The sequence below is a fragment of the Carassius carassius genome, chromosome 28, assembly GCF_963082965.1.
Source record: "Carassius carassius chromosome 28, fCarCar2.1, whole genome shotgun sequence".
Lineage (NCBI taxonomy): Eukaryota > Metazoa > Chordata > Actinopteri > Cypriniformes > Cyprinidae > Carassius > Carassius carassius.
Genome location: NC_081782.1, coordinates 24751950 through 24771084, shown reverse-complemented (window position 1 = coordinate 24771084; position 19135 = coordinate 24751950). Strand labels below are relative to the sequence as shown.

The window sequence follows — 19135 nt, the reverse complement described above, 5'->3', positions numbered from 1 at the left end:
AGAGTGTGGCCAAGACAGTGGCTCATAGTGACAGCAGGGACAGAGGGAGGCAGAGCGAGCGAGGGAACTGGGGAAGAGAAAACTGTCAGTGGGGGAAAAATGCAGGAAAGACACTGAAGCTGAGCTGGTGAGGAGGAAACAAGAAAATACATCCAAGGCTAGAAAGAGTCATTAGGAAGCAACATTGTGGAAACAGAAGAGAAAGTGAGGAAACTGACTGATTTGTCCAAATGTGTTTGTGATGTGCAATTGGCAGTGCTTAATTTGCAGCGTGGAGTGTGTATGCGTGAGCGGGTCTGATTGTGCTACCAGTACTGCCTGGAAAACGTGCTTGGTGGATTATGAGAGATCATGACGAGTACGATTGTGTGTGTGTGTGTGTGTGTGTGTGTGTGTTAGATAGTGTGTGTGTTTATTAGTGAACAAAAGGGCTAGGTGCAGCTTGTTCGTGAGTGTGTGTGTTTAGATGAGAAAGCTGTGCAGCTGAAGAGTTGCTTGAGAAAAGGGAAAAGATAGTGCAGATAGCTGAAGCACTTGAGGATGCCAGGGCATTCAGGGACAAGCACAGCTCTCCGATAACTGCCGTCTTGAGTACTTCAGACCCAACAAAGGAAAGCAAACCAATAAACAGAGACTGTTGAGGCAAATAAGGTGAAACCATGGGAGCACGTGTCTTCTTGAGACATCAACGGAACTATTTGTAGGACTGTTGTTGCTGACTACCTCAAAGGGTAAAGCCACAAAGACTGTAGAGTTTCTTTGGAGGTCTGCGTGAAGGATCGGTGGGGGTCCATTATAGTGTCCAGTGATCCCTTGATGTCTTCAGCACCCAGCCATGGGAGAGTGGACCATTTTAGAGCGCCTCCTGGAGGCCGCTGTACAGCAGCACTCTACAATGATTGGAAGGTAAGAAATGCGAAATCAATGCAATAATCTGGTTCAGTTCTCTCAAAGTAATAATTTACAGCGACCTTTGATCAGGTTCTAATATTTTATTTTTTAATGTTAAATATGTTTTCCTCTCCCAGTTTAATGTGTTGAGACAATTGAAATTAAGAATGTCTGAAAAGTGTAAACACTGTTACTCTGTTTGTCTGCGCAGCCCAGAATGTCAGTTCCAGTTTCTGTCTTATATTAGGGTTAGAATGTTTTAAACTCAAACAATGTCATGGCAATTTGTAGCATTTGTAAAATTTTAGCAAACTGGTGACTAATTTGTATGACTTGTACGATATCATTTCTACATTTGTTTCATTGCGGTTTCGTTTAGGGGTGGGGCTAAGGGTGGCCCTTCATGCTTTTTTTCTAACAATTGTACGTTTTCATAAAATTCACATTGTACATATGAAATTGCCATTTTGTAAAAAAAGATATGTCTTCCGTGAGATGAGGTTGGATATGAATGATTCTTTAAACCATGTTGCTTATAAAGTAGTATTTAAACAGTATTAAGCAATGTGCTATATAATAATTTTCACCTGGCAAATAATAAAACTGGCACCAGATTGTTCCAAATGATCAGATACAAGTTGATGATCCATGATCCAAATGCAAAAATGTAAAATGCAAAAAAAGAAATGGCATGCATTGGTGGATTACAGGTATTCCTCTGTAGTGGTTCTTAATGCTCTTTCTGAGGACCGGAGCACTGTACATTTTGTCTTTTTTTATCTGACACACCAAGCTCCATAAAGCTTTCTACTAATGAGCTGACGATTCGATTCAGGAGCATTAGACATACAAAATGTGCAGTTCTGTGGGTCCCCAGGACCAGGATTAAGAACCACTACTGTATGGCGTAATGGTGGCTTATGGTGAAGAGAGAATGACCTCCCGGCTGAGCTTTAAGTTAATCCTGCAGGCACCGTGAGCGCTTATTGGTCAGTCTCAAGCTTCAGTAGATCCAATGCTTGAAGCTGAAGCTTGTGAGACCTCAAGTGACATCGCCTGCTCGTGTGATGCTATTTATTCTTCCAGTTTAGCCCCTCACATTCTTTTCTTCATTTGGATTTTGCTAAAAATATTGCATCTTTTTTTTGCATCTTTTTATTTTTTTGTGTAGATGTAATGTTTGATGCTTAATGTTAAAGCTAATTGTGGTTTAATTGACATTATTTGAGGCGTAATTTTTCTGTGTGCAGCGTTTTGTCCGCAAGTACCCTGTACTTAAATCTCTAAATGCAGTTTTTAAAAAACACACTAATTAGTTTCAGCCTGTCAAATCAAATTATCTTGTAGACAAACACAGTCAAGCAGTGTACATTTAGGCAGTCAGCCAGGAGACATTGGGTGTGAAATGGTATTAGACATCCAAACAGTCATGTACCTCTGCATAGTATTCAGGTTTTTGGTGACTCGCCTACTGACAGTTCGTCTTTTATCATATGATCATTATAGGTCTCGACCATCCAAAGCTATGATGTAATGGACACCTCTCCCTCATCCAGCAGGGTCTGGTTCATTGCTACACTAGACCCCAGAATACACACTGATTCCATGGCAACAGAAATTGTCTTTCTCCATTCCATTCTTGAGACCAAATGATAGGAGGTTGGCATTTGCCATGTAATTCTTCCTGCAATTGTTAGCTCTGGCATTGATTTGGCTGGCCAGACATTAAGCGACACTTTCATAAATGTGCATAGATTAGGCTGAATATGAATGATTACCCTGATCAGATCTCATTCACCAGTCACTGCCCCCACACTCACACTTCAGTGGGTGAAGGCTGCTTGGCAGCCAATGGTGAATTACACTACGCCTCACAGGGTATGCCTTAGTCTCATGGGACTGTTTCATTCATTATGTTTGGCATTACTGAGGTGATGTGGGTAGTTTTCTGATGTAAGCTGTTACAAGGAGGTTAATGAATTTGTAGGAGACCTGAAGATGTGCTTTTTCCCTCTCACAGAACAACCATATAGCAATGACACTGCAGTGATTTTTTAATTGTTTTGAAGTCAAAAAATAATATTGTGCATGGAATGGTGTGAGAACTAGGCTTTCTTAATCAAAATTCTGGCTCTGTTAATCATACTGTGTGTGAAAAGGAATAAAAGTTGTTTTACTGCATCCAGTGTAATTGGAGTTATATGTATGTAAAGATATGTTTTAGAATTTTGCAGAAACGTAGTTAGAGACACATATTTCCAATGAGACATTCCATGAGAATTTTGCATGGTCAAGAATGTATGGCTCCAGATTTAAATATCTAAATATCTATTCAGATCTAAATATATATTCAAAACATAATTTTTTTTAAATTTGTAATTCTACAAAGCTTGTAGAAGACAAGAGAGCACAGAATGCTTCATGCAACAAAAGACAATGCATTGTCTACATACAGTACCTCGGTGGGGCATGATGGGTACTAGCATGCATCTTTATATTAATGAAAATAATACATACATCAGACTGATACCTTGATTTGTTCCAAATAGGCTTGCTTACATTTTTAGAAAATGTTCAAATCCAATTTAAGTTCTTGTAATTCCAAGTGCTTCAGACATATTTATAGCATTTGAGCTAATATAATTCCCTAATAAATCCTTTCAGAATTAACTGATAATTTATTTTGCAGTACTTCAAAGTTTATTGGAGCAATTAAATTCTCATTTAGGGAAGGGAGTTGGGGATGTGGGCAACTGGTTTTTGTTCTAAACAGCCATATCATTTACAAGCTACTGTTCAGCAAAGTATGTCTTGAAATAGACAATGTAAGATGTGTAGTAGACAGTTGGCTGTGCTATTACAGTTCACAGTGAATATTTATGGATACAGTGTAAGAAATGTTTTTGTCAGATAGATACGAAAAAATGCATTTTAAGCTGTGACATTTAATTCAAGTGAAAAATTTTATTCAATGGGATTAAAATATTATGGTCACATTATGTTGCACCAATAAATGTGACTTTTAAGTGCCAAACCAAGTAGACCTAGCCCTGTATGGCAAGAACTGCAGCGTTTCCTTTTTAAAGTGTAAATAGATCATACGTTGATTCCACATAGTGTCATTCAAATCAAATGTTTTTTTGTTGTGTTTTTTTTTTTTTTTTTTTACTGGTTTGGTGTGCAAGGTGTGCTTTAGACTTGTTTGAAGAAAAAACAAATATTATTTAGATGACAATGTGAGGTGACTGAACATGCATACATGGCAAATTCCATTGCAATTTTTTTTTTTCTTAAAGGACGCAGTACTGCTAACCTGATCTCACGGAAAACGCACTAGTCATTCCCAACAAAAGCAACTGAATCCCATCATAAAGGGAAGGGATCACAAAATATGAGACAGCAATGCCCTGAAGCCCTACCCGTCACATCCCCTAACTTCAATTGTTCTGCACTACAGAGTGAGTCTGGCAGAGGGATGCTCACTTTTGAATAGGGTATTTATAGCTGCACAGATTTCTGGGTATCATGTGTGCTTCTCGATGTGTATCTGTGTGTATTTTTAGAGACTGATACCTTAATCACAGTGGATTTAACTTTCCATTTCGGATGTCCATCACACCATCCAGTCATATTTGACTGCTTAGTCATTCATTCATACCATATCATTTCTATACATATTTAAACATCCATTTACAGATTCATTACAGCTCTATTCACTCACACACACACACACACACACACACACACTTGTGCGTGACTTGACTCGCACTGAGACTTCCTGAAACCACAGGCTGTTGGCTGTTATCCGTTCTGCTTTTCCAGTCTCTCTCAGCCCTCAATCCATGTTTTCATCTCTTTGTCGCTTTTAGCCCTTGGATTATATTGGTTATGCATTTGATTCTGTGCAAAGAAATAACATGAAGCCTCGTGTTATGACACACATTTCCAAATCATCAATCTGTTTGCCACTCAGCATCAACAAAGGTTTTATTCAGATTAGACACTGCAAATGTATACTGTAGACACAATCATCTTCAATCTCTGTTACAGTAAGATCTACACAGTGAGGACAGACGTTATGCCAAAGCGTGATTCGTAATTTAGGAGCTGTTCACACGACAACATTTTCAGCCCAAAACTGGAAACTTTTTGTGTGTTTTGTCTGTTCGTTTACACAACACCAGCGTTTCGGGACTGAAAATGCATATTTTTGAAAATGGGTTTCAAAGTGCAAGTTTTTGAAAACGCCACAGTTATTGTTTCCATGTAAACACCCAATATGGGAATCGTTGAAAACGGTGACGTCACGTGCGTAGGTAGTATGTGTTAGGTATGTAGACATGTGCAGAAGTGTCGATTTGAAAGGCAAGCATGAACAAACATACACAACTATGGTGAAGTACATGGTACAGTTGTTGCTGCTCAAGAGCTTGCTTAAACTTCTTCAGCAAAGTGTGGATTTACTTCACCAATATTACAACCAACAGCCGAGCCACATCATACGCAACATATAATTGTCACTTCCCTACAGGTACTGTTTACTAAAAAGGTGACAGCGCCAACTACAGGCCTGGCATACTTAATACAGTGTTTTTGGCTGTTTTTGCGGATATGTGTAAACGCGAACTGTTTTGAAAACGCTTCCATTTTGACTACATCGTTGTCGTGTAAATGTACCCTCAGAGGATAGAGTAAAATGAGAAGCATTTACCACCAAAGAAAAAATGAAAAATTACTCTAGTGCATATAAAAGTGTCTTCTGAATGTAAAAGCTCAAGCTGTTAAAACATCGTTCACCCCCCAAATTAAAAATTCTGTTACAATATCCTTGCTATTTCCAAATCTGTAAGACTTTCTTTCTTAAAAGGATAGTTCACACAAAAATTAAAATTCTGTCATCATTTACTCACCCTAATGTTGTCCCGAACCAGTATGACTTTCTGCCGAACACAAAAGAAGATAATTTGGAGAATGTAGGTGACAGTTTTGGGGATCATTTACCTTTCTCTAAATATCTTCTTTTATGTTTTATAATTCATGAGGAAGAATAAACAATGATTTTTGTTTGAATTGTTACATTTCAAATTAAGCCATTTGTTGTCAATGCCATTGGTTTTTAAATATAACTTTAAATACGTGCAAATGATATTTAAATACTGTACATACATTTAATTAATAATAAACATATTAATATGCTGTCTTTACATTGCAGAGTGGAAAAAAAAAAAAACTTCAAAAGTATGCAACCTCTTCCTCTCCTCAGTATCATAGAAGGATTTGATGTGGCTTTGGTTCCATATAAAATAAATCTCTAAACCTGAAACGGTTGCAGTTAAAGGGGTTTGTTCCTCTAAAAAAACATACCACTTCAGAAGTGGCTTCTGTGCTGCGTTGAAAGTGTAAAGCTTTATGATGAATGGTAGCACATCACCTAGCAAATGTCTTCATGGGAAATAAATCACAGATATTCTGACAACACAGTCATAATAAAGAAGACAATATAATTTTTACAGTCAGATTTTAAAGTTGAGGTGCGAGATTTATGGGATCTGGGATGACATCTAACTGTCTCTCCTGAACAAGTAAAGCATAAATCAGCATCTTATCGCTCTGAAATGCATCAAAACCTCAAGCTGCTCATGGAAAATGAAATAATAAGGGAAGAAGGTCCTGTGAGGACAGGAGAAGCACATGATGGTTGTCAGAACCAATGTAACACAAAACAAGGTTTAGAGGAGAAACTGTGAGTACATCCCCCAAGAACGAGGCTAAACAATTCACACACAAACACACGCATTCATCATCCACTGCACACACACCAACAGAGGTGGCTGTCCCAACAGTATGTCACCATTTACTAACACATCATATCAGTGAGACAAGCGTTCTTTCAGGGTCACGTCAGCCTCCTGTCGCATTATATACGTAATTTAATAAGTATGCACACACTCACACTTATACATTCACATATGTGGAAAACATGTAGGAGGGTTGGCATGAATATTTATCTATAGCAACAACAATATGCATCCAATACACTTATCACTTCATGCAAATGTTTCTAAAATAAAAAAAGAAGCAGTTAAAATAATAAAAATACATAAAAGCGTATCATTTAATTACACTTTATTTCAACAGTCTACTTTAAAGATAAGTAACCTTGCAATAGGGTTGGTAGAATAAGTTGAAGTACTTGTGAAGTTACTTATAAGCAGTAGAATGTTTGTAGTGCACTTTGGACAATCAAAATACCCCTCATATTGAAAATCTGACTTGGTTTAGGCAGAAGAAGGTGTCTTGGCAAATCTAGGCACACTGACAGAGATATTTTATGAAACATTTCAAAGATTACTGGGGTCTTTGTCTTGAAAAGCAAAAATAGTATTAAGTCTGCAACTACTATTGAAACTAATTTGTGATTTTTGTTCTTACACTTTACAAGAATGTACAAACATCAACTATGTTTTAATAAATCTGTATTGACATATTACTGAGCCATGGGTTGATCCATGGGTTTGTGATGATGGAGGTGTAGTCTAGGTTTGGTATTGCAGCAAATAACGCGGTTGAAAGTAAGGAATCCGTTTTCTACTGTAAATATGTGATAAGGCGTTGGTTTCTTCATGTGGCTGATACTATGATCATTACAAATACCCTAACCTTCCCTACTAGGATCAATATTAGTACTGAAATCTTTAACTGATGTTTGCCTCATTAGATGTTGACAAATCCATCTCTGTTCATTAAAGACTGACATACTGTGTGTTGCATTCAACTTGGGCTATGTCTACATTAATGCGGATACATTTTAAAATGGCATTTTCATTTTCAAGCAAGGTTCTCAACCACGTTGAAATGTCAGAAAACGTTAAATTGGCTTTACTGCCCTTGTGTAAAGCCTCAAAAAAGCTCACTGAGAAAATAAAGGTTTTCATGGTATTCTTCTGACAGGATCATTTTCTTTAGGAAACCTTTTCCAAAAGCCTCTGTTTTCATAGTCCGCATTACAAAGTTTTCAAATGTATCCACTTTGGAGAGCGTTTTCAAAAAGATCAGTTTTCCTTGACAAAAACGTCGCCTCCATGTGATTGGAAGGCCAAAACGGAGAGAAAATGATGCATTTTCAAACGAAAACGTATTAGTGTGGACAAAGCCTTGGAAAGTTGGAATTTGCACCTAGCGTACTGTAAACTCTGGCAGAAAATGTAAACCATCAACTATGCTGAAATGCAGATGTACATGGCTCACCCAAGGAGATGCACTTGCAAAAGTAGCACTGTTATTTTATTTTCTTGTACATCATCATCCAAGTTTCTTGCATGCTTTTAGTCATTCAGTAGGAGATATCAAGTACAAATATCCCATGTCTTGCAACACAGGCAGATTCTAGGGAGGATATGACTTCACAGAGAGAGATGAGTGCGTAAGATGTGCGTAAACCCTGAATAATTCCACTCAGTGTCACACAAACGGAGCATACATAAGCATAGCAGTATCCTAAGGGATGCTGTTTTTCAGACCAGCAGAATTCAAACAATAAAGCTTGAGAGAGAAAAACATTGCAAACTTTGCCAGAACCCAGGTTATGCAATGTACATACATCACCGCCAAATGTACTCACAGACGCTTCACTTTAATGCATAAAACGACCTGTGATCACTCAGTTAAAGTAAACGCAAATCTTTTGAGTACGAGATAAAAATTGACCCAGAACACTCAGTGGCCACTTCCTGTTGCTGACTCGTGGCTGCGTATGTGCATGTGTGTCACGCAGGATTCTGGAAGTCAGTGCGGGGTAAACGGATGGCCATCCTGGCACAAACCTTGCGTAGAGACCGTCCTCTCCTCTCTTTCTCCTCTGTCCTTCTGCTGAGAGAGGACAGATATGGAGCCTAGCCATCCTCTGTCTCTCTATATAAGGGCATGTGGGTCTCTGCTGGGTTTGTGGAAGGAAGTCCCTTACAAAAATACTGTAGTGATGGATACCATGATACTTTGGTATAAACATGATACCAAACAGTTCAGTCTCACATAAGAAATATCAAAATGTCACGTTTCAATGTGATTTCAGAGAATTTCTGTTGAGTGATGCAAACTACAGAGGTAGGGACAGAGGCAGAATCTGTTTTGAGTTTTGAGTGATTCTTTGCAGAATTCCTTCATTTAACAATCAAAATTTCCAATTCTCACTATTATATAACTATTAACTATGACTTTCGCCTCAACAAACTCCTAATTTGCTGCTTAATAGTTATTAAGTTAGTTGTTAAATTTAGGTAAAGGGGTCTAAAATATGATTATGCAGAATAAGACATTAATAAGTGCTTTATAATAACTAATAAACAGCCAATATATGCTAGTATTGTGCATGCTAGTTAATAGTGAGAATTTATTCTTAAAAAAAAGTTGCATCCAATTTTATTCATATATTTCTTTTTTACACAATAAAATAGGAATTAAACAGGTCCCTGAATTGGTTATTAGCATTAAATCTTTCCAAAATGTACAGTCAGTTTGATGCATTATATTAAAATAAATTTCATATAGATACTTGGAGTTCGGATAATTTGATTAACATTTCTTAAAAAAATATGTTGATAGAATATAACGTGAGAAAGCTAGCAATTGTGATGTCTCAACACAGGAAGATGGACCTGGGAAATTGATAGTACAGGTAATATTCTGCTTTATTCATGCCCGAAAATATATGAAAGGTCCAAGTAATACTCAGAGCATATTTTAAAATGAACCATTATAATTTTTGAAATCTACTGCATTCAGTCCACTATTCCACCTATATACTCAAATAATGTGTAAAATGATTTGCTATTCCAAAAAAATTTATGGATTTGTGTTAACCCCAAAAAAATACAAATTTCCTCAAGCTTACAGCTGATTGGTCCATGACAGTGAACTTTCTGAGGAGACTTGAGTGTCTTCTACACCACAGTCATGCTCAAACTATTGATACCTTATCACTATTATTGAAAATGTTGTAATTAATTGCTATTTCTGAGATAAAACAGTACAATTTAAATTTTTAACGTTGTGTGTTCAGAAGACATTCAGGTCTTAAAAGCCATCTAGTTGATATATATGATTAGGGTAAATCCAGTCCATGCAGTTTTATTTGCAGTATGTTACTGATTTCATTTTAGTAGGCAAGTAGTAATTTATACTGAAATGCAATTTTGAAATAATGCAGTTCCCAACCCTCCAAGCCATGTATAAAATGCATTTATACACCCATAGATTATGCATAAAGACATTTGTATGCGTTATTGCAAGATGAAAAATCTAAATGGAATATTAAACCGTTAAGACAATTAATTAATGCAGTAATTTAAACTATGGTAAGCTATGCATGGAAAAAAACGATCCCAGTCACACTTCACAATCCACAGCTTAGCTGAAAATGCCACAAGCTAGAAGTGCACTGGAAGACAAGCTTTCAGATTTCATTGATTCAGCCAGTAAAATGACAAAAGGAGAGACAGTCTTTCCCCATCTTCTCCATTTTTTCTTCTTTCCTATCCTTGTTTTCTGAAGCAGCAGGAACAGAAAGAGTTGTGTGAAACTGAATGATGTAATGGTTTGTTGCATTAGGAAGAATGCGTGTCAAAACATCCTGCTTCTCTGTGCCTCTAGGCTCCTTTGTGTTGTCTTAATCAGAGTCATCAGCATGCCAGTGTAATTGCTGCTATCAGAGGCAGTGAAACAGCAAGAAAATGCTGCCAGAGCCAAAATAGAATCTGAATAGACTGCGACTTCTCAATATAGCAGGTTCTTATCATATAACCAAGTGAAAATCACTCTCTCACTCCCCTTTCCCTTGTTCTCGCCAGACTTCTGCCCTGTGTTGTTGCCATGGTAACAGGCAGCAGGAGGCAGAGTGATGCTGTGGGTACCACTGATGGGGAGGGGGGGTCTCTCCCCCACGGACTGAGCAGTTTAACGCCTCCTTACAACTAAAACATACACACAGTCAGTCAGTGGCATTAAAGGCTAGTGGTAGAGACACTTGATATCTAGTGACAGATCTTTTCTCCACATATTTAGACTGAACAGTGCTTTCAGTGTATTATTCAGAAATATTAGTCAAGTGAATAAGGCTCATTGTATTTCCATGTTGATAATGTAACAGATTTGTTTCATAGAAGAATTACATAAAAGAAAATATGTTGCATAAGTGGCATTAACTACCATTTGAATAAATTATTTGGTACAATGCACTTGAATTGTGTTTTTACATTGTACTTATATTTTAAAATTACCTTTATGTAATTAAATCTGTAATTAATTTCTGTAATTACATTTATAGTTACACTGTTGACCCATCTCTTACACCTTAAACCACCTTAAAACCTACCCATACCACCAAACCTGTCCCTAACATCACGCGTAGTAAGGTAATAAATCTAATATTACTTTTATAGTTTTACTGTTTTAATGTTTCAGTCTTAAATACATAAATATTTTTGATTCATATTAAATGTTTTAATTAATCTTCATTTAAAATTTAAAGTTTAATTATATAAATATAATTTGAGAAAAAAAGAAGAAAAAAAAAAAGAAAGAAAGTATTTTTAGCCAGTGTGGTTGTGACTAAAATAGCCCCTAAATGTGTTTTTGGATTAAGGAAACTGATGAGAGACATAGAACAGGTGAGCCAGACAGAAGGAAAATGGAAAAAAAAGATGTAAAAAGACAGAGAGAGAAAGTATGAGGGGAAGATTGAGGAGTAGGTGGGGGCTGGGGAATACATAATCTAAAGCTATTGGATGGTATTAAAGAACTCGTAATGCACGAATCCCTCTATTGGCTCTAGTACAGATTAAAGGTTGTGGGTTTTGCGTGTGGAAGCTATTATATAATTCATCCTCTGATGAAACTACCACATTGGCAGTTTTTTATTCACGAAAGTTTCATATTATTTGTCAGTGTTGTGTACATGTGCAATTCCCTTCACATTTTTTCCTTTCCATTCCATGGACTCTTTTGATCGGTCTTGCTGCCTACGCTTAGCTGCACAAAGACATCACACTCCTACAAAGTGCACAGTGCTTGCAATGAGTTGCAAATCATAAAATGAGGAAATGCACACCTTATCAAAGTCACCAAAGAAATCAGTTTAATCTTTGGTGGGTTTGGATTTCATGTCCGTGTGATGAAATATTAGAGAAACCTGCACTGGAGCATTGCTGGGACATGTGATGTCCATTTGAAACCTGTTTTTCCTTAACAGCCATCATTTCAAAGCAGTGTGTCATTTTGTTTTCAGTGTTAAAAAAAATCATGGTTTAATGTACGGTTAAAACCTGAGAGATTTCTCTCCCCCAAAACATCATGTAAATAAATCTTTTCTTCAGACAACTTGGATTAAAACACTCAGTTAAGTCATATTGTTTACTTTTAAAATTACCTTTATACATTTTTTTAAAGCATCAAAGTTTTAGTTGAAAGAACTTGCAATAGAGGGACACGGAGTACGGGTTTGCCTCCTGTCCAGCCACGGACTCAGGCTGGGCCCAGAAAAACGAAAACACTGTGGCTGATCGGGTGCAGATTAAAGCTGCCTCTTTGACCTCACAGCTGGAACAAGAACGCAGTGTGAATAAATCCATCATAAGTGAGGGCTCCAATCACATAATTCACTCACCTGATGTGACACTTTCTACAGAGCTAGAAAGCACCTAGAAACCGTTCAAATGGAAAAACACCCAGTGAGATCCACTTTAAAGCACTCAAACATTTAAAACCAAATGTATTATTATTAAAAATTTTAATTTATTATAACTGTAGACATTTATTTCTGTTGAAATTAAAGAACAATTAGAATTGGTCAACTCATTTTTGGCACTTTTAGTGTTTACATGAACTGTTAGTCGTTTGTTTCATTCACAAACTCTACATGCAGATGTAAATAATAATGAATTTAATTATAAAGACTTCATCCAGTGCTTTTAAATGTTCTAGTGCATAATGTATAATCAGAGAGTGAGCTCCAAATGATTCAGTGCATGATATGTGTTTTTGAGTCAAGATCAAGACTCCAGCTTTGCCTGATATACAGTATCATTGATATATCATTTTATTTAATTGATAAGATGTAGTATACAAATGGTTGATTATGGTTTTTACCTCTGCATATGTAGTTCATTACTGGCCATGTACACTTTTGGAGTATTTCTGACTGTGTTTGTGTCTGGGATGTCAGGCATGCTCAAGTGATGCTGACTCTGATTTAAAAATTAATGAGATCTGAAAAGCTACTACATTTCTGGATGAGGACACAAAGAAATATCCGGTAAAAGGTTTTCAGAAGAACACAATGTTTCAAATAATCAGTTCAATGCAATAAGGTTCCAGTTGTTAACTTTATGTTACATGACTTAACTTACAATGAGAATATGTATTTGTATTAAGTGAAATTAACAAATATTAATTAACTGTAATAAATGCATGACTCATTGTTAATTTATGTTAGTTTATGCATCATCTAACATTAATTAATAATGAAGTACTGCTGCCATGATTGCAAATATGTATTTTATTTAAAACGTTGTTAAGGGACCGCTTTATACCTTTTTGTTTTCTTTTCAAAAACCACATATATTTTCAGAAATCTCCACACCAACAGCTTCTCTCCTATCTCATTTTGGAGTCAGGTTGATGCTAAAGTCATTGGTAACAAAATTACAAATAATGGATGTTGACTATGTTCTCTGAATAATAAATCTGATTTCATTACTTGCATAAAGACAGAGTGGATAGTTCATCCTACAGGTTTGAAAACTATATTAGAATTGGGTTCAGTGTGACCATAACCTTTCAAGCCTATGAAATTTGGTTGAAGTGGATAGTGGATTGACTAAGAAAATGCACGCCATATCCACCCTCCACTTTGCACAAAACAATCCAAATGTCCACAATTACAGAACCTAGAAGAAAATATGCAAATACCCCATATACAAAAGCTCTTGCACAGAGCCAATCATCTTAAATGTAGAGTTTAAGTCCAGACCCACCGATGCATAAATTCAATCTGTTTTACTCCTGCCTTCCCTTACAAACATATTTAATCTCTCTCTTTGTCCATGTCTCTCTCTCTTACTCTCTCTTTCCCTCGCTCAATCAAACACTGGTACAGAAATAGCCCTAACGACAGTGACAACTGAGGTGTAAAATCTAAACTGTTGCTATGGGAAATAGAAGAGAACAGGTTAGACTGCCATCATGCTACCAAATTAATGAGCAGTATAGAGACTAGCATCGACACAGGTTACCATGTTAACAGAGTTTAACGGCACAGAAGGAGCTATAATTAGAGCTTGAGAGAGGAGAATTGTTTCAAAATTAGAGCTCTTAATTAAATGTGCAAAGTTGGTCTTGAAAGTGAAAAACGCTACTTTGAATAGCAAATGCAAACATCTGCAATGCTAATTAGCTGGTAACCTAAATAAGGGACAAATTACGTCAATGGAAGAAACTGAGGAAATGTTTTTTTTTTGGGAGGGGGGGCTGTTTATATTGAACATCCAATCACATTCCCTCTTTTTCTCTCTATCAGGATTCTACTGACAGTTGTGGTGATATTCCGTATCCTAATCGTGGCCATCGTAGGTGAAACGGTCTATGAAGATGAGCAGACCATGTTTATCTGCAACACCCTCCAACCTGGTTGCAACCAGGCCTGCTACGACAAGGCCTTCCCCATCTCTCACATCCGATACTGGGTTTTCCAGATCATCCTCGTTTGTACGCCCAGCCTGTGCTTCATCACCTATTCAGTGCATCAGTCGGCCAAACAACGTGACCGTCGCTACTCCTTCCTCTACCCAATGATGGAGAAGGACTACAGTCGTGAGGGTACCCGCAAACTACGCAATATTAATGGCATTTTGGTGCAGCACTCTGACAGTGGTGGTGGAAAGGATGAACCTGATTGCTTAGAAGTAAAGGAGATCCCAAATGCTCCGAGAGGCCTCTTGCATAGCAGGAGCTCCAAGGTACGACGACAAGAGGGCATCTCTCGCTTTTACATAATCCAGGTCGTGTTCCGCAATGCACTGGAGATAGGCTTCTTGGTGGGACAGTATTTTCTGTATGGCTTTAGTGTCCCTGGCATCTTTGAGTGTGACCGCTACCCCTGCTTGAAGGAGGTGGAGTGCTACGTATCACGACCCACTGAGAAGACGGTCTTCCTAGTGTTCATGTTTGCAGTGAGTGGGATCTGCGTCGTGCTCAACCTTGCTGAGCTCAACCACCTCGGCTGGAGGAAAATCAAGGCTGCCATTCGAGGTGTGCAAGCCCGCAGGAAGTCCATCTGTGAGATCCGCAAAAAGGACATGGCCCACCTGTCACAACCGCCAAACCTGGGCAGGACCCAGTCCAGCGAGTCTGCTTATGTCTGATCTCCATTCACCTAAATATGGAGTCGCCAGGAGTGGAGCAGAGTGGAATGCAGTTATGGTACTTGTGCAAATGTTTATAAAGGCAAAGGGGGAGGGGCTCCACATAGCCTCACCTCTTTCCCATAAACCACTCCCTCCCTCTTTATTACATAGGACAATGTTTGAGGAAGTTTGCACAATGTTAGGCTTCTGGAACAGTATGTGAAGACGGCATAAAAGGGAATTTTTAATTTCGAACACAAGGATCAATGGAAGGGTGAAGAGCGTAAGGTACGATACAGGGAGGTGATGGATGTCTTAAACAGAATGTACTGGAAATGAAAGAATTTGGGTCTGTTTTCCCACTTTTCTCACTTTCACATCTTGAGGAAAGAGGAAAAAGAAGGATAGTTAGCAGGAGGACGTAGCATGACAATAACCTCCCACTTTCCTCAACCGTTGTTGCTGAGATGGTGCCAGAAGAAGAAAACTGTTTAGGTTTGCTCTCCTGGCAGTGCATCGGCCTAAAACAAACAACAGGTGGGATATAAACATTGTTACAAGCAGTGGCACCTTCACTTTGACATTTGATTGAACAATCATTAGCATCTTCTTTTGTAATCTCTCTCTGGTTGTCGTAAAAGACTAGGAGAGGATTATTACCTCCGCGCAAAGTGTGCCCTTCCATAAAGACACCCACTGTTCCGTGTTCCAGTCAAGTATTGCATGAATGTGTGTTTATATGTATGTATGTGACCAAAGGTGAAAGAATTTAGAAGTCGCAGATTCCTTTTTGTTCATTTTAAGAATTTTAAGGTTGGTGCCATCAACTTAAATGACTGTTTATTTCAGAATATTATTTAAAACATAGATTATTTCTCTTTATTGGGAAAGAGAGCCAAACCCTGTTGAAAAGTATTTCCATGCTGGTTTATGCTGGTTATTGCTGGGTTATCTGGTGGAGAAGAGTAACCAGCATGGTCTTTCTGGTGAACATGATTAAGAAAGGAAGTCTTGCGTGTTATGATAGATGCTTGATGGGGACACCCATAAAAAGAATTGAAGAAATGTTTTCATTTATCCAAATGTTTCTATCAGATGAATTTATTATCAAAACATTAGCATAAAGATATCTTTCAAAGGCATGTTTACAAAGCTTTATCTGTCAAATGACTCTTGAAATGAAAAATCGATGTTCAGTGTGTGTTATTAGGAAAAAGGATCAATTTATAGTGTTTTTCTTATCTTTTTTCTTCTCGTCACGTGTTTAATCGGCATGCCTTTACTATTAAGAAAAGAAGAAACGTAGAAAACATATATGTATGCATTGCACTTTGTGAGGATGGGAAGAGTGGATAAAAGGAGAAACTCACTCTGGGAAGGACATCATTGAGCCTTTTGAGTTGGTCCATCTGAAATAAGATCGATGACAAGTACGTAGGTATGTGCGTGTGTGTAGCTGTTATCCACTGTGTGCCTTTGTTTACACAGTGTGGGTTAAAGCAGAGTGTAACATCTCTAACGAACACTCACCAAAAAAAAACAACTAAAAAAACATTTGAGTTGTCTTTCAGCCCACTAAAGAACGTACTTGTGCCTACACCGCCCTGACTCCACTCTGCACGTGCACATAAAACGACCCAGTGTAGACAGAACACAGTGCAACTAACAGGGACCAGCTCGCTGACATACCGCAGACACAGAAAACACTGTCAGACAAGACACAGAGAGAAAGAGAGGAAACTGCAGAGGCCCTCAATTGGCGTTTCTTACAGAAAACAAGTATTTCCCAGGAAAGTGTGTGTTTATGTTTAGCTTGACATGAAGTGCAGTTTAGCCACAGTTCTGATTCAGGCCAGAAGTCAGTGTGAGGATGGATATTGTTGTTTATATCTAAATTGAATGAGCGGTATAAAATCGGCCACATTTATGACGCGTCCAAAGCATGTCACATTTGTTTTACTGCAAATCTAAACAGCTTGTAAATGATCCGTTAAAACTTAGAAGCACTTGTGGACATTTCTGCACTTCATCCAAGATGAGAACACGATTGCATTTAGACCCAGGGTACAAAATTAACACCCATCAAGCGGTAAATGAGATTGCCAAGTACATAAACGAAGCTACTTGCCAGTTTATTAGGAACTGCAACAGTACTGCAATTAAAATATAACCCTCAATAAAGTGATGCAATTTAAAGACATGTAAACTACTACTGCTGTTATTTATTTCAAATGCCAATTCAATTTCATGGCCATTAATAAATATTTACATTTTCTAAAATCACCTGCCATTTGCCAGCATGGTGAAAAGTTCATTTTGAACCCTTTGTATACACTCTAAAAAGCAATTTATTAAACAGTATTTTTGTAGCATCTAACTTTATGAGGTTTGCCTAAAATAACACAAAATGCCAATGAAATAAAAAAAAGAGATGAGTTATCTGGAGTTATCGGGTAAATTAAACTTAAAATTAAATTTCAATAACTCAACTAAACCAAAAAATAAGTTTTAAATAGTGTTTAGATGTATTTTTTACTGGGAAACAACTCACTTTTAATTTAATCAGGAAAAAAATAATAGTAATGGCTGAAAGAAAGGCTTGATTCCTTGATTCCTCTGCAGATCTAATAGTTGGGACCAGTTTAACATGTAAATGATAAGGGACTATAGCCATTATTGTGTGGGGTAGAAATGAAATGCACACTACACTTGGGACCAAGCATATCTATTTCTTAAACTATACCTTCTCCTGTGTTAGAGAATTCCAGTTCTTTTATTCTGATCTACGAAAATAGTAACTCTGCCAAAATCATAACCTCTGTAACTATGCAGCATTAAAGTGCAGTTCAGAGATGATGAAGATTGCTTCCCCAAGTGAGAACTTCTTCATGTGCTTAATCCACTCTTCTCCTCGGTCTATTTTTTATAAAACCTATATCAGAGTTTGAATACTAGACAAAAAAAAAAAAAAGAACAATGTACAACAACAATTTTTAGTTTCTTCTTTTTATTTATTCCAGCTTGTGAATTATGTTTATATGTGTTACTCTTTTTTTAACAGTACTGTGATATGAGGGACACAGCAGGGGGTATTTAAAGATCAGAATTAGGGTTTAAAGTTAAAATGTTTTGTTAAAGTTTTGTTATATGCAACTTAACTAATTGGGTTTCAGTGAATGGGTTGTTCAATTAATGTAAAGCATGTGTAACTGATATGGAAAGCATGTTTTTGTTCTTTTTTTTAATTCTTTTTTTATGAAACAGGAAAGCAGGGATGTAAATGGCGTGGTTAGATTAGAAAACTGGGTAAAATGGTAAATATTTCAGGCATTAATGGGCCCAAACTAATTAATAAGACTAAACTACACATACTGCAATCTTGTTACAACCATATGCAACACTTGATTTTCAGCACAAACTTTTGACACTGTGGTCAAAAAGTATTTTTATGGTTACACACATCCTGTAGTCACTGCCAGACAATTTAGAAGAAAAATAACTGTTTTACAAAAAGTGTTAATTGAGACATAATTGATGTGTAATTAAGCAACCTGTGTGTTTAATTGACGGCATGACGTCAATCTACTGCCACTGATCGTCTTAAATGTGAGATGAAGTAATTAAATGCTGATATTTCAAAAAGTCATAATGGTAATTAAACACACATAAAACATAGCGGACCAGTGCACATAAAAGAAATAAAAGATGTCTCAGGTGACAGTTTTTCCAAATGACCTGTTCTAAGTGTTTCTACAATTATTATTCAATGTAAAGTATTTTTGCAAAAGCCAGTTGAAAGTTTGCCCACGTTTTATAGAGCTGAAAATCAAAAACTACTGATAAACTGT

The 19135-nt window shown here is 37.2% G+C and overlaps 1 protein-coding gene across 1 annotated transcript; it reads left to right on the top strand.

The window, feature by feature from the left end:
- Positions 1-12: 12 nt before the first annotated feature.
- LOC132108226 (gap junction delta-2 protein) lies at positions 13-17612 on the top strand. The gene is made up of 2 exons (XM_059514869.1): positions 13-906; positions 14462-17612. Exons 1-2 carry the CDS (start codon positions 836-838, stop codon positions 15303-15305), a joined length of 915 nt encoding a protein of 304 aa, XP_059370852.1. The 5' UTR covers positions 13-835; the 3' UTR covers positions 15306-17612.
- The last annotated feature ends 1523 nt before the right edge of the window (positions 17613-19135 follow it).